At 40.1% G+C, this 21,256-nt stretch overlaps 1 protein-coding gene and 1 long non-coding RNA gene across 3 annotated transcripts in view; one reads left to right on the plus strand and one right to left on the minus strand.

Annotated features, from left to right (window-relative positions):
• Pcsk2 (proprotein convertase subtilisin/kexin type 2) overlaps nucleotides 1-9,080 on the minus strand; it is a 280,435-nt gene extending 271,355 nt beyond the window's left edge. For both annotated transcript variants that reach the window (XM_074074280.1, XM_020154667.2), the window contains exon 1: nucleotides 8,588-9,080. In XM_074074280.1, coding sequence (XP_073930381.1) covers nucleotides 8,588-8,764 — 177 coding nt within the window. In that variant the 5' untranslated portion in view covers nucleotides 8,765-9,080. The remainder of the gene's footprint in view (nucleotides 1-8,587) is intronic.
• A 174-nt stretch (nucleotides 9,081-9,254) lies between these two features.
• LOC141423355 (uncharacterized) lies at nucleotides 9,255-20,928 on the plus strand. The gene is made up of 3 exons (XR_012448161.1): nucleotides 9,255-9,376; nucleotides 9,802-10,319; nucleotides 18,374-20,928. It is a non-coding gene; the product is annotated as an uncharacterized lncRNA (long non-coding RNA).
• Nucleotides 20,929-21,256: the final 328 nt, after the last annotated feature.

The raw sequence follows: 21,256 nt of genomic DNA on the forward strand, positions 1-21,256 counted from the left end.
GTTCAGACTCTCTGTAATTTATCTTCCTTTAGTATGCCAAGAAATTTCTTACACATAATAAAAGGATTCCACTAAAAAAAAAAGAGTTTGTGTTATTTCACATACAATGTAAAAGTTTGTTACATTTAGTAATATTGGTCATATCTAAGCACACCACAGCACTATCCAAAAACCTGTGGTCAAATTAGCTTTAGAGACAAAAAGAATTTGTATCTGTCTCATCCATTAATAAAAATTAGGACCACAGCATTAACTTAGTTGTAATTTCTTTACTCCCTAACCATTTGTGTACTTCAGTCAGATAATGGGTTTCCTGATAAATATATCCTAATAAAGAAAGTCAAAATGTAGTCAAGCAAGGTGGCTTACACCTGTAATCCTAGCTGCTTGGGAGGCTGAGATTGAGAGCATTGAAAATTGATGCTACCCTTGGCAAATAGTTTGTGAGACTCCCATCTAGGAATTAACCAGAGTGGAGTGGGCTGGCATGTGGCTCAAGTGTAGAGCTCCTGATAAGTGTGAAACCCTGAGTTCAAACCCCAGTCCCACTAAAAAAAATAAAAAGAAGAAGAAGAAGAAAGAAAGAAACCAAGAAAGTCAAAATGTAAATTTGAGATTATTCAGATCTCAAATAATAATGTACAAATTCAAAAAAGGATGTCTTTTTGGAAGGATGGGACCAAATGCAAATATAAAATGAAACCACTGCTCTAGTCAGGAGAAAAATTTTAAACTTCAGGTTGCATGTTTTAATCTTAAAATATGACTTCTTTGAGCAGTTACAGCTGAATATATAATTATCGCAAATTAACTACAGCACCACACTCTGCTGGTTTGCAGGTAATAACACTTTTGAAATAGAAGTTAACTTTGAGATATTCATTCAGTTGAGGAAAAGAGGTGAAGCCCCCCCCCCGACTCTTCTTTTGTACTTGACCATGTTTGAACTGCAAACTTTATTTCCTCTGTTCAAAGAGATCATTCACTCTAGAACTGATAATTTCCTAGTTGGGAATTTTAGGGAAACACAGAAATACACCAGTCGTTCACTTGCTGGCTGCAAATGGCTTCTACTTGCTGCCTACAGAGAAAAGAATCCTATAGGGATAGTTTCTTGAAGCATAATTCTTGTAGCACATTCTCTCTGAGCTTATAGCCAAATCACTGTCTTGTGCTCCAAGTGTATTCGTCAGTGAAGAAACATATATTAAGCACCTGTTATGAACAGGGCATATTGGCTGCCAGCAGGGGGGACAGAGTTTTTATATTCTTTCTAGAGAAGGCAAATTAAAAATACTTAGGAAGTTGGTTGACAGCATGAGATAAAAAACATAAGAGCTCTCACTAGGCTTGAAAGATTATTTTTTGTTGTGGTTTGGCTTGGTTTAGTTGCAAGGTTTAGAACTTCACTAAAGTTTGGGTAATTCTGGCTGCTTTAAAGACAACCCCACAAATCTCTTAGTAACAGCAGCTTATTTCTCACTCATGGGAGGTCTTCCAAAGCAGGAACTAGGGACCCAGATGCCTTTCATATTGTGACTATGCTGTCTTTGGCATTTGGCTTCCGAAGTTGTTATTTTCAAGCCCCACAAGAAAGAAGAAAGTGGAAAAATCAACTGGTAGGGAAAGGTTTTGCATTGGGCATGGAAGAAGTACATATCACTTTTGCTTACATAGGTTAGAATTGTCACGTGGTCACAAAGATTTACAAAGCAGATTGAGAAATACAGTCTTACTATAGCTCAGGAAAAAAGGAAAATAAGTATGGTGAATAGGATTCAGTCATTGTCACAATTGTCTTTTTCCTGTGCTATGGGGCTAGGAAATTGACAGTCTCCCATGGTCTGTATTTGCTTTCTCTTGGCAACTATGTTCTCCTATCTAAAGCAATTAGCCAGTCAATTTTTCTAAGAAAGTCAGAATTTTCAGCTGTAATAAGTACCAAGGTCTATAATGAATTGAATTGATGGAACTATTTGGGCTAGGTCATTTCATGGGTCACCATTGAGTTGGGGTCTTTTCCTTACCTAATCCATTTTCACTTTTGCAAAAGTACAATCCACAATGCCTCCTGGAGTGAAAGAGTGTCATTAGACCATCCCCTTCCTATTATTACTACTCCCAACAGTAGCTATTTGTTCTGTGCACTCAGCACTGTCCTCAAATCCTTATGTGCATTATTTATTTTTGTTAGCCACCATATCTTTTAAAAAAAATTTGAGATAGGGTCTTGTTAGATTGCTATGTTGCTGAGGTTGTCCTCAAACTCCTGGGCTTAAGCAATCCTTCTGCCTCAGCTTCCCAAGCAGCTGGGATTACAAGTGTGCACAACCATGTCTACAAGCAACATGTTTTATTAACCATTTTCAGAAGACAATGAGCCTCTGAAAAATTTAATAACCCAGTCAAACTTATAATGCTATCTCACTAGAAATCCCATCATCTTTACCTTTCAACATTACTGTTTCTGGCTGCCTTCAGCCACAGAAGTGCATTGTTTCTAGTGATAGTTATGAATGGTGTCAGGGGAAAGGAATCTATTATAGGTAATTGAAGTTCCAAGTGGTTACATCTCCCTTGCCTAGGCTAACCAGAGAGGACTTGAGGGATGAGCTTGGACTTGATCTCAGGCACAATGTATTAAATTGGGATTCAAAAAGAATTAAAGGTAGTTTTGTCTGGGGAAGCAAGGCTAGTTTTTTCCTTGCCTACTACCATCACAGACCTTACAGGTTCATAACTGTCTCTTAAGGGCTTCTTAGATAGGAATATTTTTAGAAATACTTATGATCAAATCTATATCCTGTTTTTTTAATCTCTTTTTTCTCCCAAACTAGGCCAATCTTGAGCTAAAGGAGAGTGGGGTAGGGATGGGGAACACTGCCAGATAACTCTTCTTTTGGCTGACAATTGATCAAAATTGATTTTGCATGATGGGGTGAGAGTAAAAGTATATCAACTGGATCATATACTGTTGGGACATTAACATATTATTAAATGGGTGGGAGTAGACATATAAAATATGCATATCTGACAAAAATTCCTATCCAACAGGTAAAGAAATTCTACAAATAAAAAATGAGGATGGGCAATTCAAAAGAAAAAAATATTCAGGGCAAATGATCCAAATAAGTACTGCATTACAGAGGACAGGCAAACCATCAATAAGTATGCGAAGAGGTGTTCAATTTTCATTGGTCATAGGTAAATTTCAGTTAAAGTCATGAAACTCTACTACACCACCATCAAATGGCTTACAGAAAATAGGTATAAAATGTCGAATGTTGGTGAGAATGCAAAGCTAGTAGGAATATAAATTGTCATAACTACTTTGGAAAGCTGTGTGGTTCCTTGTACACAGTAAGTAGGATTCTGAGATGGCACCCCCAATTTCTGCTCTCTGGGGTACATGTGCTATATAATCTCCCTTGAATGTGGACATTGGATGTGGGACTGTCAATATGGTGGATTTCACTTTGGGGAGTAGATTACACAAAGGAGAAGGGATTCACCCTCTCTTCATCCTCTTGGTAGTGAGGATACCAAATCAGTTGACTTTGACTTAATCAAAAGAATCAGAGGGGAAATTATTCTGGTGGGCCTGGCCTAATCAGAGCTAAAAAAGAGTTTGGTCCCTTCCTTAAGGAAGATATTTGAAGGGTGAGAGTGTGTAAGAACTAATAGAGGGAGCCATGCTGTGAGTTTCTGAAGGCTTCCATGAATCTGGTTCACCAGCCAGCAAGATAACAGAGACTTCAAGTCTAAACCCACAAGGGACAGAATTCTTTTAAAAAGTTAAATGTACTCAGAAGTGGATTGTTCCCAGCCCATGCCTCTGAATGAGGATGCAGCAGTCTGTACCCTGATTTCAGCTTGTGAGGTCTTGAGCAGAGAACTCAGCTAAAAGTCACCAAACTCCTTACCCATGAAAACTGAAATAACCAACCCTTGTGGTTCTGGACCTCTCATAGTGATTTGCTACCCAGCAAACCAATGCACCCTCTGCAAACTAAATGTGTGCATGCGCTTTGATTCATCAATTCCTTTCCTAGGAATCCCCAACAGAGAGTCACATGTGTATTGACCAAAATACATATACAATTGTCCCTTGGTATCCAAAGGGAATTGGTGCCAGGACCCCTGGTAAGATGCTCAGTTCCTTATATTAACTGGGGTAGGATTTACACACAATCTTCCTATAGTACTTTAAATCATATCTAATTGTAGTACTTTAAATCATATCTATGATACCCAATAGAATGTTAATGCAATGTGAATAGTTTTTATATCATAGTATTTAGGAATAACAAGAAGGAAAGGACATGTTCAGTACAGATGCAACTTTATTTCCCAAACATTTTCCATCCATGGTTGGTTGAATCTGCAGAATGAATGCCAATTGTAGATTTCAGCATTCACAGGAGAGGAAAAACTGAAAACTACTCAGCAAGAGGGGGTTATGGTGATAGTGTTTCTTGACTGGGATGCTGGTGACATAAATGTGCTCAGTCTGTGAAAATATTTAGCTGTGCTTGTTCATAAATTAAATTATATAACATATCCGTAAAAGTAAAATGACTAGAAATTCATTTTCATTACCTGCTAGGACAATTATTATTAGATTATTTTTAGAACTTAAAACATTTCTTGCACCTATAAAAATGACCACATGATTTTACCTGTGCAATCATCCCAGCATTAATCCACTGAGTAAAAAAAAAAAAGAAAAGGAAAGAAAATCAAAACAGAACATAACAGAGCAAAAAAAGAGTTAAAAACTTTAACTCTTACTTGATTTTTGGCCAATCCTTACACATTGCTTAAAAATACCTTTTGTTTTCTGTCTCATGGGCATTAAAAGTAACAGCATATTGAAAATTTGAAGGCCCTCTTTGGAATCACACCTATGTCAGTATCTTAAGGTCACTCACCGTGCAAACATAACCTCTTCACTCGTGGACATAGGTTTTGGACCAGAACCACGTCATGGTAAAATATTAAACTCTATTCTCTACAAATCTTTTTGAGGTACAGATCTTTGACTCCGTTTTAAAGGGGGGAATATGAATGTTTTGCTAATGATCTTGTAAGAATGAAATAAATCACTGACAAATGCTTTTCTAATATTTCATATAGATGACCTTGCACTATCTGGGCTATAAAAAGACAATATATCACTTCTTCTCCTTTTTGAAGATTATAGTCTAACTGAAGACATACACATTAGCTGTATGGCATATATTCATATGTTAATATCAAACAAATGGTAAATACAGGGGGAAAAAGTGAAAAGGAAAGGAAGAAAATGTCAGAACTCTAAAATAGTGCTTCCAGGTCAGAGTACTTTGCAGTAAGAGAAGGCTTCCTGGAGGCAGCATGGCATGGAAAAACAATTATGTACAGATGAGAAAATTTGGATTTAAATTTGAGTCCTTTGATTTGCCAGCTACAGAAAGTTGAGGTCTAGGGCTGATGCTAATATTTCTACACAAGGTTTGTTAGTTTGGAAGGACATAACTTAGTAAACTAGCAGGTCCCCTAGTCTCCGCTGCTACCCTTTCATATGGATGAATAAATAACCCCTGAGCATCTTCCTGTCTGACTGTAGGTCACAGCAGGGAGTTGGGAAGCTGCCCAGGGTCAGCGCACACAAGGAGAAGGGTGTGTTGGGGGTTTAAAATGCAAGACAAATAACAAACACTAGTAAAAGTACATTGCGGTATAATGAAAGCAAGACAGGATAGGGCTTGGGAAACTTGGAATAATGATTTAAGCTGAGAAAGTTTCTTCAAAGGCTGGCAAGCACAGTAGTGTGCTGGTTATGGCAAGGAAACAAGAAATATGAACAATATTATCCAATATATTTAGCTTTTTGTGGAAAAACAATGCCTACACTCTCCTCTACTCATGTGCATGACTGAGGACAGGTGATGTACTAGCTTCCCCTAAGGTAGGCTTTCTCTATTAGCCCTGTAGGAATTTAAAGAGGGGAAAGCTTATTGTGGTCCAAAGCCTCAAGGAAGGTTTGGATGCAGATCTTGATGGATGGGCAGCTCATGAATCAAAAGGGGGGAAAGAGGGTTTATTTGAGAAAGATATACCGTACAGACTTACGTGGCAGAAGTATCTATGTGTTAGTGGAAAACCCACTGGCTTTGGTTAAGAAGGAAGACTTGAGAGGTTATCAAGAGATGAGAAAGAAGGTAGAGTAAGAGCCTTTCTCTAAATGGGAACTGCAGGTTTGAGGCTGTGATGCGTAATCAGTGGGTTTCTCTCTAAGAAAGAATGGGGTCGAAAGAGGCCTACTTATCATCCCAAGCTAAGGTTTCCTGTGGTTTTAAGATAAGTCTGTAAAAGTGTTCCATATACAATAAAATTGTCTCTACACCTCCGTTCTCCAATTTCATCTTCAAAGATGTAAATCCCTTATTAAGTTGTCTATTTGATTGAAAAAAAAAATCTCCCTCTTGGAGAATTGTAAGTTAAACTATTATCATTCTTAGCTCCACCTAAGTTTGATTAAGTTTCTACCATCAGATTCTAAGGACATATACTCAGAGGAAAGAAAAGAGAAAAGAAAACCACAGACAACAGTGTCTGCCACTCTGTTAAATGTGCCTGGCAGGGGGATGGAGCCACAGGTATACCTACCTCAGCTGCGACTTTCTACACTCAAGAATGAAGAAGTCTGCTGCCACAGTCCCTTTCAGCACACCCTAGGCTCATAAACCCCAAGAGCTCCTAATTTCCTTTGCTTTGTCCAAAGGGGTAAGGAGCACAGGCTCACCTCTGAAAGAGCAGCATTGAAATCCTTACCTGTTTTTATTTGGGGCCTCTGTCCCAACTATTGTTCTCCTTCATCCCATGGACTCACTAACAATAGTAGCTTCCTAAGAATTGTTGGGAAGATTAAATGAGAATGCACGTGAGGCCTCCAACACAGAAAGGTTCCAGTAACTGTCAGTAAATAATAATCACCATCATATTTTGTAATGGGTGCCTGGGTCCAGGGTTCTGCCAAGTTTGGGGTGGAGAGGAAGAAGAGGGGTCTGCTGGTTTACAGTGCTGGACGCCATCTGGAAACAGACTCCCTGGGGTGGGCCAGAAGGACAGGGGGCTGCTTGCTCAGCCGGTGCCTTCTCTCCCCCTTGCTCCACCCATGCTGCCCGGGAGCAACAAGTTCTTTTCGAGAGAACCCGCTATCGCACCTTAGGTAGACCCGGCACGTCATCGCAAGACCTCTGTCAAAGTTATTGCCAGATCCACCTGGGTGGAAATCGGAGCGGCTGCCTACGCCCTATGAAGGCAAGAGAGCCCGCCGACCCTGAAGGACCCCTGGAGGTGGCTGGGAGTGGCGGGAGGCATGGGAAGTCAAGACAGAGCAGACGGACAGGAGCCCCAGTCGGCGCGGCCCTCCAACGCAAAATCAACACACAAGATAGCACTCATCCCACGCCTCTCCCCTGGTGGGATCCAAGAGGGAGGAGATGCGACCCGGAATCTGCAGACTTCCACTCAGCTTGATTGCATCCCTCTGTCCTTCAGGTTCCCCGCACCCCAGTTTCTCCCCGCATCCTCTCCCTAACCAGCGGGACTGCAGGTCCCCTAAGGACACTCGAGATCTCGAACACAGATATTTCACAGGAAGAGCAAGCAGGTCAGCCACGGCTCCCGCCCAGCACTCTCTTCTCCCCCCATCCTTCCAGGATGGGTACCCTAGAGTTTCCAGAGACGTCCGAGGTCGCGAGCCTCATCTAGCTGTCTAAACAGTTGAACTCTGCCAACTTCTTGGAATGGGGATCCCCGCGCTCTCCTGGGAAAACCAGGCTGGCCTCCCACATATCTGGAGAGGACACCTCGACTTCTCCATAGGGAATCCCCCTCAAAACCTACCTCTCCCGCTGGTTTCTTAGAGCAGGGAATTGAGAACTGGGGAGCCAACCAGGAGTGCGCTCCAGGGTGGGCGGTCGTGGGCGGGGGGCGAGAGCGCAGAAGTTCCGCCCTGATTTTGGAAAGAGAGACCAGTTCATGTTTCTCAGTCTTTTAGAGTCAGGAAGCTCTTGTCTTTAGAAAAGAGCAAGGACTGAAGTCACTGGGAGGAAAGTCCTCCAGAAACGGGGTCGGAGAAGCACCGAGGTGAAATGCAATGTCCGATCTCTGAGTCCTGTTGGTGGGAAACTATTCTTCCCCAGGGGTGGGGGTTGGGGGTGGGGGAGACGTCCCTGCCAAAGCAGCCAACATCAAGCCCGGCTGTTCAGGGCTTCATCCCTCCATCCCCAGACATCCTGGAGAACTTGGTACCTCGGACAGCAGCCCGGGCGCGTGGCATCCTTTGCAAGGTGTTATCCTATTTCCCACACCATGTCAAAGAGCAATAAATTATTTTGATGACCTTACTAGTACAGATGAAGGACATTTTAATTACATAACCCATGAAAGATCACCAGAGGCAATGTCGTGTTTAAAAGCCGATAGCAGAATTATCTGCATGGCTTGAGGAAAACAGAAAACTTGCAAATCTGCAAGGAGATTACGCAGGGCTGCCCCTCTTTTGAAAACAACATGCGAAATGCATGGGGGAGCTTACCTTTCGGACTCCAAAGCTGTGCTCTGCTGCAACTTGGCGAGCTTCTTCCTCTCCTCCTTTATGCAACTCCACAAGAAAATGATTCGTGAAGACTGGTCTCTCGGCAGATGCAAAAACCGTGACACAGAAGAGGAGCCCGGCGGCTGCCTTCCACTGGGATCCACAACCACCCTTCATCCTTCTTTGGGAGTGAAAAGCGGGGCTAAGAAGGCGCGCAGGCTGGTGGAGCAGGGGACGCGGAGGGAAGATGCAAATAAAAAATAGATATGTATTTTTTTAATCTGTATATATAGAGAGATTGAATAGGGGCTTGGAAAGCAGCAAATCAGTGTGTGTTCTTCGCCGTCTGGCTGGCGGGGAAGGCGTGGAGTCAGGCGGCACGGCTGGCGGGTAGGGGTGCGAATGTGGGAGCTGTGTGTACCGGAGAGAAAGAGCGAGTGTACGTCTGTGCTTGATGCTAAATCTGCATTTTCAGCTCCTCCTCGCCTCCAATTCCACAGGGGCTGGAGGCGAGCACCAGGCTGGGTGACGCGCGCCCGCCCGTGGCCAATGGGAACCGGAGAAGGGGCGCGCCCCGCCCCGGGCCGCCCCAGGCCCGCCCCTGCCCGCCCCCGGCCGGGTCCGGCCGCCTCCGCCGGCGGGGGGCGCCGCGCCGCCAGCCCGCGCACCCGCCGGGTGCAGAGCCCTGAGAGCAGCTCGGTCTCCGCCCGGACGCCGCGCGCCCAGGAAAATCCCCCCAGCTGTAATCAGACGGTGGCGCCGGAGTGATGTCATTGTTTGTGGAAATCTGTAAGGCTCTGGAAAGGGAATTACGGCGTGCGCGGCTCTCAGGCCCCCAGGGGAGCTGGGGCACCGACCTCTCCGGATTCCTCCTCCTCGCTGCAAAACTACTGTCTCTCTCTCTCTCTCTCTCTCTCTCTCTCTCTCTCTCTCTCTCTCTCTCTCTCTCTCTCTCCTCTCTCTCCTCTCTCTCTTTCTCACACACACACACACACACACACACACACACACCATACTTGCCTCCTCTTCTCCACATAACAAAGCAAACATTAATCCCTCTCCGGCCACTTTGGGCAAATCCGGGGGGATGGGGGGGAGTTGCTCCCCTTGTTGATCCTGGGAGGGTTGGTAAAGCAACCTTCTAGAGGTGACCCATGTGGGCGAGACTGCAAGCATCAGGGTTTTTTTTTGTTGTTGTTGTTTATTTTTGGTAGGCGCCGGGCAGGTCAGGAAGTAAGTAGCTGGGAATCCAGCGGGACACCCGGTCGCCCCCGGCAGCGAGGGCGATTAGGAGAGACGTGAGGAGTCCCGGCTGCCTGCCTGCTGGAAAGACGCGGCGGGATGGACACGCCTGTGTCCACAACACTCGGAGACCTTTTCTACACAAGGACAGCCAGGGTGCGAGTTTGCGAAGGTGGAGCCACCGGTCCCTGGCGCGGGGTCCGGACACTCGCCTGAGCGTCCTCAGAGAGAGGCAAATTCAGGCCAAGTGGCAGAATTCCAAGTTACCCAGTTAAAGAAGCACTGGGCACTCATACTCCACTAGGTTCACTGCTGAGGACTGACTTCCCTTCCTACTGGAGTGGGAGAAGGTAGACTCATTCTGCCTGTAATGAAATGAGGACGATTCCTTTTAAATAACTTAAATACTTTCGAGTTGCAGAGTATTTACGCTCACGTTGTTTATCATTTAGTGCCAAAGTTCAAAGTCCTTCCTTAACTTGGATAAGAGGTAAGACACATTTTCTTAGGGTTTAACTGTAGGCAAAGGGGAGAGAGGGGCGGAAGAGAAAGAATGAATATGAAAATGATGAATTTATAACATCAGCAACACACACACACACAAATGCTGAGGGTAGTAAGATATGGTCTGAACATGAAAGGGGCCAGAGTAGAAACTAGGTTTCTGGAAAAGTTTTAGTAAAAGGGACAGAGCAACTCTGGGAGCCTCCATTTCTTTCTGCAAAGGGACTCATCTGTTTGACTATAATACTCAGGGACTTTCAACTTTTCCTCTTTCTTGCTAATATTTCATCCATATTTTGAGTCAAAGTACCAAATTGGTATTGAAACACTGCCACATAGTTATTCCTGCCCTGTATTGTCATTTGAGAAAAATGGCATCAAATGTGAAAATTACATTAGATAGATTCACAATCATGGAGAGCGTTTCAAAGGCAGCAACACAGATAAAATCCCAGTCTTTAGAAAAATAGATCTGACGAGCATCAAATAAGTCAATTTAGAAGATTGTGGGTGTCGGGAAATAGCACTGCTAATGTAGCTAAATCTCTCTGAAAACGAACATGAAATTACCATCTATTTAGAGATATTTATTAATTTTTTTCTGAAACCACAGAGCAATACTTCATTTCCTAAATAAATCCAAAGACGAAATGCTAGGAGCAAGTGTTGAAACATGGTTTGTCTCTGACTAAACTCCCATTTGAAATTTGATTATGTATTGTGGAGATGTTGGGAAGTGGGGCTTGAAAGAGGTTCTGTCCTCATGAATGAGGATAATGAAATTATCATGGGAGTGGCTTTGCTCTAAAAGTGAGCTTTTTCTGGTTAGCTTTCTCTGTCTGACCATATGTTGTGTGTGTGTGAGGTACTGGAGTTTGAACTCAGGGCCTACATCTTGAGCCATTTGCTAGCTCCTTTTTTGTGATGGTTTTTTTCAGGATAGGGCCTCACAAACTATTTGCCCCAGCTGTCATCAAACCTTGATCCTTCTGATCTCTGCCTCCTGAGTAGCTAGAATTACAGGTGTGAGACACTAGTACTGGCTATAGACCTTTATTCTTTATAAATGATCTAGTCTCATATATTTTGTGATAGCAACAGAAAATGGACTAAGACATATGTCTGCATTTTTAAATAATTAAAACCATGTAAAATTGGGTACAAACCAAATAAAACCTGGATGACTGATTAAAATAAGTCAGTTTTAGTGGCTTACATACTCTGCAGTTTGCCATAATATTGTTAGAATGCCATAGCAAATGAAAAGAGAATTTTTTTGTGGTGCAAATGCTAAATTTTTAATGCATAGGAGTGCGGTAAGCCAGTAGAGGCAATGTATTGATTCATTTGATTGATATTTGAAATGCAAATACACATATTTGCATTTTGCTCTTGCAAAATGCTCTTTTGGATGACTATTTCTCGGCATTTTTTTTAAATGCTAATAGAAAGAAGGTGAACAGGAGGGAGAATGATGGCAACATGTTTTAAGGACTCACCCAGCAGCCAATTTCTAGAAACTCTATAGCAGGCTCTACTCTCATTGCCTATATGTGCCATTTGGCCAAACCATTGTGCCTTTCAAAGCCCATGTCTTTTCAGTTGGGTAAGAGACCTCCAGACCCAAACGTGCATAATTTCAATGGGATGCCAAGGCCAAAGCATACACTATGATGTAGAGAGCATCATCAGTAGCTTGTTGAGGACAGTTATACTTTTTGATGGTATTATGGTGCTCAGCAAACTTACTTCTTTTTTGTAAGAAAAAAGAAGTTTCGTAAACTTCCTTATATTTACTAATTATGGTTTTAAGGAAATAACTGACACAAACACATTAGTACCATATGTGAAAGCTGTCAACATCTTGAGGATCTTTCAACTTATTTACTGTTGTGTCTGTAGCAATAACACGAGGTACTTGGTTATGGTTAAGATGTATCACAGACATCCACTGTCTCTTGGAAGGTACTGTCTTGCCAAGACCAGAATATTCCCATTTCACAAATTCATAACTATAAATCAATAAATTTATGGATGATTGAAAAAGTACAAACTACCCCAGGCATGATTGGGATTCTCCCACTCAGATATACTTCTAGGGAGAAAACTTTGGATCTATAAAGTATCAGGTCAAGGGAAACCTATCACAGGGGTGGGAGAATGGAGAGAGCCAGTGGCAGCCCCAGGGAAGGCTACCGGACCTTTGCATGTTCTTTGAACCATTAGAGAAAGAATGTAATTTTCTGTTTATTTCTGTACATTAGATGGTGGTGGGGTGTTAATCTGGTGAAGAGTAAAGTAGATACAACTTAAGGTCATGATTTAAAACACAGCCTTCCTGAGCCAGGTAGGGTGGTACACATATGTAATCCCGGCACTTGGGAGAATTAGGCAAGAGGATCATGAGTTCAAGGCTAGCCTGGGCTACATAATGAGACCCTGTCTTAAAAATATATATATAAATTCATTAAATAAATATGCAGCTTTATTAAAAATCAGATTGTGTTTTGCTGTTTTTGCTGCATTCATTTTGAGCACTTCAAATGCATTAATGATACGTTCACTGGTCTGTGACATTTGCCTACATCACACTGTACTACCATTCTCTCCAGTATAGATTCTCCCTACGGATCCCGCCCTTCCTCATTCCTATATCTCAACCAATACTCAGGGATCCTGAACACTGTTAACCTCTCCATAGATTTCTGCCCAATTTTGAGCTCAATATTAAGTTTTTCTTTTTCTTTACAGATAATTCTTGTTTTTCAAAATCTCACCTCATTTTCCTGTGGTATTTATCTAAACTTTTATATTTTCTGTAACTTAAAAATAGATGTTTGGGACATTTTAATTAGTTTCTCAGAAAACGCCCACTCATTCTAAATCATTGGGATTTGGTTGATCCTACCTCCAGTTCCTCTAAATTTGCCAATTTATACCTTTTCCTTAAATGACTTACATCTATTTTCTCTTCAGCTGAAAACTCTCAGCCAACTTTTAAAAATCTAAGTCATCTTACATTAGCATAGTAGAGAGAATTCATGGGGCTTTATCAAGTGTTTTATTATTATTAAGGCCTTGAATCTAGAATACTTGGGATTATATTTCATTTTGAAACTTCAACAAGTCATCAAATTTATTCAGACTAATCGACTTCATAAACAAAAGCTACTCCTTGCTTTCTTATTTTCTAGGAGAGTGAAAATTTATTTCTTGTGCTAATTTAGGTTCTATTATTTTGATAGGATTTGAAGTAGCTAAACAATGAGGACCAAGGGCCCTTTTAATCTTCTTTTGAAAATTAGAAACACACAGCTATTCACTATCTTTAGATTCCTCCCCAGGTTTTCAGGACTACAAAATAATGTTTGCTCACTTGGAAAATTAATTAGTTATTTCTCAGGGCTTATAGGAACATTGCTTATTGTCTGTAGAAAGTGATTACCTATTCATGAATTCTCCACCTTGTGTTCTTTCCCTTTTCTTTCTCACGATCTTTAAAAAAAATACAGTAAATCTTCCTCCACTTACTTTTTTGAAGGATTTTGGAAATTATCTTTAATAAGGAGACTTTTCAAAGCACCTATCATGTAGAAATAATTCAGAGAAAACAAAGTACATGGTTTGTTAGCAGATAGAAACTGAGATTTTTGAAGATAAAAATTTTATGTGTAAATAAAGATCAAAACATTAAAAGCTGTATATTAATTCTATATGATCAGCTTTGCCCATCGTAATGAAATATAAGGATTTAGGATAGGCTTTACTTTGACTTGAATGCTTTGGGTAACTATATACAGTTTAGGATCAATTTGGATGTCCCAGGGCAAATACAGACATGAGTGTATAATGTTATTTAACACACAGGAAGAATAGTTATAAAGTTAGGACTGTGCTTTCTGATATGGCATTTTTATGCCTTTGAAAAGATTCTATCCTTCCGTGGTCTGAAGAAACATGGCATATTGTATTTTTAGGAAAACTCTTAGGATACTGGAAAAAAATGAATCAAAAAGTGCATCCTTACAAACAAATATTTCTAGAACACAATCCCTAATGGTTTTGTAGATTTCTTTTCTTTTGATCCTACTCATATAGAACATAATCAGGGTACTGATTTTCTACCAATACACTCCACTCCACGATACTTTATGCTGGATGCTACATACTAGTGGCATCCTCTTGCAGGCATATTTTATATGGGTCACAATGATGATGAAAATAGCCGCAACCCTTTTAAATAATTGATTATTTCCCATAAAAATTCAGGGATATAGCTTATTTGAGAATAACCAAAGATTTGGCAACATGGTTATACAGCTGATTTAGTGGCTTTTGTTCCCCACACCTCATGTAGTAAGATCTGAACTGCCTAATTTGCAGAATCCTCATCCAGTGGTCTGGTTCATGTGGTTTACATTCTGAACCTGGCCTCAAATTCACCTGAGTTTGTAACTTCTGATTATAATTAACTTATGAGGCCTTAATTCACTTTTCTACAGAGATTTTTAATAATGTATTTAATAGAACACATCCAAATAACATAGAAATTAAATTGCATTCCCTAAATTTTTAGCATAGATATAAAAAAATCCCCAGAAAAATATAAAACTTCAGGAAAAGGCACACTTTCATCACATTTGATAAAACAGAATGGACAAGTTGGCATTACCATATCAAGTAGTGAAAACCTTCGCAAATTTCCAGAATGGTTAATTTTATGTTCTGCATTTTGCTGTAAGGCAGCTCTTAGAGGAATTTCAGGAGAAGACAAAGCCAGGATTACCAATATGTGAGGAGTGAGATGTTCAGGAAGAGAATGAGTTAGTCTACAAATGCCCAAGAGATGTTAGGGTGCATAGTGGAAAGATTGTAAGTGAAGGCTCCTTTGCTTGACCTTGGCTCTGTGTCATTTTAGTTGTGGAACTACAGGAAGTCACCTCACTCTCTTAGCCTTAGTATAAATTTGGGATGGGGATTATTAGACTAATTATCTCTATGATCATGTTAATGGCTAATATTTAATGATAATATCTTAAACTGAGCTCTTATTTCTCTCATGCATCTGTATCTCTTAAGGCATACCAGCTATAGAGCAATACAATGCACATGAAGCACAGAAGTGTAGCTATACAAAATGTAACAGTCAGTTACTGCTACCAAAAAGTTATGTAATAAAGCACTCTAGATTTAAGGCATAGAAAAAGTGTTTTATTCTTACATTATGCTTTTCTGTGGTTTGGCTAATCTAGACTGGACTTTTTGAGTGTTGGCTTTACTTTAGGCTGCAGGTTGACCCAACTTGGTTCTCACCTGTGTTTGGTTTAGTTCTGTTCCACATGTGTTTATTCCTAAGTCCAAGCTTAAGTAGTAGCAGCTACTCAAGACATGTTCTTCTTATTGATTTTTATTAGAGTTCAAAACCCAAGCCAAACCTTGCCAAAAAACCCCACTTAAAGCCTCCACTGCATTGTGCCTAGCCAAAGCAAGTCATATGGCCAAGCTTAACACTGTCCATAGTAGAAAGGTGAGGGCAAAGAATATGTTCTAAATAGTAATCCAAACTACAAAACTAACCAAGATCCATCATCTACAGAAATTTTTATTAAAAAGTATATTTTCAAGCTGGGCATAATAGTTCATACCTGTAATTCTAGCACTTGGGAGGCTGAGGCAGGAGAATGGCAAGTTGGAGCCACCCTGGGCTATCCTGACTCATAAAAATTACATTTTCATGAATTAGTATAATTTAAATGCTTGTCTTAAAGGGTTAATTAAAAATAGTATCTATAATTCATGTGAAGAGTATCATTCTAAAATGCTGAAAAAGAACATTTTAATAATTGTATATTTGTGTGGAGGAATGAATCCATGTTCTCTTGGAGATCTGGATAATTAGAGTAGGTGCCCTTTTGGACATTTTCTTCAGAATAGCCACAAAAGTATTGCTGGAGTCTGAAGCTGACTTGAATGACAATGTTCAATGTGATGGCAACAGAAATAAGGCTTACCTTCTTTCAAAATAGGTCATCTCAGATGCAACCATGACAAAATATATGAAGCCAAGAGAGGAGACGAGGTAACAGACTTTAGTTATGTGACCATAGACTTTTACACACATTCCAAATGCAAGTTTGCCATTTGCATTATCAGACCCTTTCTTCTAATTATAAGTGATAGAACTACAATCTACTTGGCTTGGGCAGTGAAGGAAATTTCTTGTTCACAACCTTCAGGAGTCCAAAGGTACATGTGAATTCAGGCATGACTGGATTCAGAGCTTTCTTTATCTTAACTTTTAGGATCTGTTATCTTCTTCATTGACTCAATCCCAAAGGAAAGAGCTTCTTCTCCCTTATAATTGTTTATAAAATTTTGGAATAGCAGCCCAAACCTGACTTTGTAACATGTAACCAATTTTTCTCCAACTATAGGATCCAAGGACTAGAATCAGCTACCTGGCCAGGGCCTGCTTGACATTTGCCCAACCTAAGTACTGGGCTGAGAATGGAGAAGTTTTATTTATGCAGAAGAAAACAAGGGGGCTATTCTCCAGAAAAAAAAGGTTGAGGGTGTTTGACAGATAAAAACAGCAGGTGTCTTTTACAATTCCTATTTATCAAAGATGGATAGTGGTCGGGTTGAGGGGCAATTTGTGAAGTGGAACTACATTGAAAGGTGTTGGCTAAAAATAAAGCTGAATGGTCTGGTGCTGTGCTAACATACCCTCTAAGTACTGGGTAGAGAGTGACACTTACACATTGGTATTTGGGGAAGTTAAGGAGATTATTGCATTGTATAGGCCCAACAGCAATTATAGCTCTTAGCCAATGGCATGCCATTGATTTATGTCTTGTCAATAAGGGGTTGACTCATCTGGTTAGAGTATGGGGTTGGCATAACCAAATCATGGGTTCAGTCTTCCTGAGGGAAACCCATTAGTCATTTTACCACACAGTAGTATGTAAATGCCAGGATTCAAATGGTGATAAAATTAAACCTTGAAAAAGATAGATATCTTTGATAGCATATGTCTTCATATTTCTTCCACTGGCAGAGAAAGGAGACCTCTTGTTCCCAGTTCCCCATGATGTGGAAAACATCATCTCAACTTTCACTGTTTCCCACAGTACTTTATGTATCATTACATTGTTTCTTCAAGGTGCCCTTGTTATTTTGTCTCTTATTTTTCCCCTGAGACATGCACAAGGAGTTGCTGGCAAGTTTCCTTGGCAAGACCATATGAATAAATAAGGAGCATGAGCTTGCGTCTTTTAGCTGAAGTGATTTGTCAAAAACCACAGCACTGTGGCTGTTTGTGGACTTTATGCTCAACCTTAGTCAAGGGGGCTTTCCAAAGCTGAATCATTGAGTGCACTGAAGAAAAGATTTTGTTAGAACATGAAGTCAATCATTCACATATGAATGGTCTGAAAGCATTTCGTTAAAGTGTTACACAATAGTGAATTACCTACCCACGTTTTGTCTAATTTATTGAGTGGTGAGTGAGATTGAGTGAGGAATCTTATGAAGAATAATGGGTTTTGCTACACCAGAGAGGATAAAGTGCCCTAGCAAGAGACTGGAGAGCCAGATACTTGCTACAAGTACCAGGTGATGAATATGAATGAAATAAATGGGTTCTATAATATGATCCAAGATTACAATAGCTCTAATTTTTGATGCTACTGCATGTCATTATGTAAACTTCAACAATGCATAGATATATGTCTAGTTATTTCTGTTTTCCCCTCTGATCTCTCCATCCTTCTTCACTGTGTGCTGTATCTGGAGATTGACTTTTAGGGACCACATTAATGTAATCCATTGCTTTATGAACTCCCATTGGATTCAGCCCACAGAAGGCACTGTTTAAGAAAATTGAAGTGTGGAGTAGGGGAGTCAACTCAGGTTTTTATATTTTATAATTCTTCCCTGGTGACTCATCACAGATAGATATGTCCCTTTACCAAATGCCATTGCTTCTATCAGAGCACTTCTCTAGATCCTGTTAACCATCCTTGTCTCTTATTTCCTTAGGTCTAATTGGCTAATGGGTGAAGTACATGGCTAGTCCCAGGGCCCTCACTAGGCTTCACTGGATTTTCTTGATCCTCTCATCCAACTGAAAAAGTTCCTTAAACTCTCCTCAATGACTCCACCTGCACATGCCGTCTCTTTCTTACTGGCTCCCTGGCTGAAAATTAAGCTTTGTAAAGTATGACACATGCTATACATTTTCAAAACATTGAATGTATGTACCTTTAATTTTAAACACAGCACTTGAAACAAATATGACCAGAACAAATCAACACAGCAATCAAGAGAAACAGCTTTTTAAAAAAGCAAAAATAATACAACATAGAAGAACAAATGTATAGCATATAATGGCATACAAAGAATAATATGAAGGAAAACCAGAAACTTTAGGAAAAGTCTTTAGGACCAAATAACCAGAAATCAAATTGGGAAAACATAAGGAACTCTAATTCTAATTATGTGAGGTCTCAAAAATTCAAACTAACAAACAAACAGTAAAAAAAGGAGAAGTCACTGCAGAAAGCCTGTGGGGGAAGTAAAGGGCTTAAGGAGATAGACTGAAGATTACAGGACCCTGCTCAGTGACAGCTCTCAGAACCAGAATCCACAGCAACTTCGGGGCAGGCTCTGTCCATGGTGCTGGCCGAATCAACACTCCTGCACATTTCTTCTTCTATAGACCAGGTAAGCGAAATGATTTCTTAGTCCTTATTGATGTGCTTTCACACTTCCCTGGAAATTACTTTATACTAAAGGCATCTCATAAAAGAGCAAACTGTACCAGACTAAAAGAAGAAGGAGGAGTATCTCATTTGTCTCCCAGCTATTACGTGTTTGTACATGATTGATACTAGCATTACTGCTGCTGGCAATTGATCTGAGCACATTACCATGCTAAAACAATTTACCATGAAGATAGGCACAAATGTGAGAACTCAGAGAAGCAGTTTCAAAATAAGAGGCCAAGGTAAAAATAACTCGTAAGTCCACAAGATGGAAATATTCCAAATGTCTCCATATAAATATATAACTGACTTTCTTCTGTTTCTTCCATTACTTTATCCTAGGCAAAAAGATGTTTATCTCATGTTCTAAATATAAGAAAAATGTTAAAAGGGATAAGATGAAAATAAATTAGTTTATACAACAGAGGATGTTTTGGGGATTGGGAAGAAACCACAACTTAATCTAAGGTTTTACTTTATTATATCATCATTCTTTACAACAACACTAGCCAAGGGAAAGAAACAGACCTTTACTTTAAGTCATCTTCAATCTGGTCATTCTTAACAAAAACAAAAAAGTGTGTTTCTCAGAAAGCACGTGTTTCTCAAAAAAATCAAATGTATAACCAGTGACAATCTGAAAGTTTAGAAAAGTCTTGCAGCTCTGATATTAAAGATATTATGTTTAAAATGTAAGATTTGATATTAATGGAACATTTCAGTGACTTCTGAGAACTTCTTCTTGGATTAGTGAGCACTGTACAGTAATGGGAAAAGAAAACTGGAGTGAATTACAACATCGAGGAGAATATTAATCTTAGGACACCAAACAGAAGCAAGGAGTGTCTTCTCAGTCTTGTGATGAAGTTCTCAAAAAAGAAGAACACAGTATAGACTTACGTTCACATTTCCAACCAGCATCACTTGGAAATGCAAGCACTTGAAAGTCACCTTTTGTTCCACCTCTTGTCTTTCATCTTCTGATTTTGAAAGTCTCTGAATGTGGTGACAAGAACATGAAAGGATCTCAGGACACAGATTCTCAGTCTTGTCAGGAGGATGCTGGGAAGTTGTGTAACTGTGGCACTCATTTTCCACCTATATTGGTACAGGAGATATCTGGTACACAAAGCTATCTTAGTTTTCACATAAGCATGAATGAATATTATTTTATAGACAGTAGCCCAGAACACAGCAGTTTTTTTCAGGTCCCTGGGACCTGAATTGAATTGTCCTGAATCCCAACTGGATGGCCTGGGAGATTCTTAATCCTTCTTGATGTATCTCACTCATCTGACTGAACTCCTGTGTACCCACTGACAACTCTTCATAGAGTCATAGTAACTTACACAGGGAGGAATCTCTCCCAATTTCCTGTTGCAGATTTGCATAATCCAAATCTGTGGCAGTACTCAGAGTACCTCTGCTGCTTTGTAGAAAGCAGATGACTTGGAAAAACTATTGTATTGACTTCAATGACTACTGATAAATTGAACATACAGAATGGAACCATGGAAGCCTCTTTAAAATGGCACAGACTGTAGTCAAACAATTCTACATAAAAACTAATTGGTGCAGTACAGAGAGAAAATGCTGAAAACCAGAGACAGAATTATTTCACCTCTGTGATGGAATGTTCATATTACTAAAGGAGAAATGGAACAAACCTGTGATGTGGCCATCCTTGGACATTCACCAGATGTTTTAAAGCAAAAATAGGTTTACAGCACCAGACTGACTTTTGACTTACCATTTAAGTTACTTTTGGCTAACAGTTCTTTCTCCTCTTAAAAGTTTGGCTTCTTAGATATTTCTGTACTCATGAACAAAATGAAGCAAAATACATTTAATAAATTTCTTTTTGAAATTGTTGTATCTTTAGGAGTTATTCTGGCCTTTGCTGAGAGTCTGTTTTGATGATTTCATTCAGGATTTTTAGGTAATAGTGCTATGGAGCATTCAAAGCAACAATTACCATTCTCTCTTACCCTGCATCTGACCAGATCATTTGTAGTTTGACCCTATTATCAAAGAGACTACACTTTCATGATCAGAACAAAATTTCACCTTTTTACCAAAACCTCATAGATGTACAATAAAATAGAGATTTTAAGGCATGAAATTTCAGTTAGACAGGAGAAATGTGTTCAAGAGGTCT

The sequence above is a fragment of the Castor canadensis genome, chromosome 5 (assembly GCF_047511655.1).
Source record: "Castor canadensis chromosome 5, mCasCan1.hap1v2, whole genome shotgun sequence".
Classification (NCBI taxonomy): domain Eukaryota; kingdom Metazoa; phylum Chordata; class Mammalia; order Rodentia; family Castoridae; genus Castor; species Castor canadensis.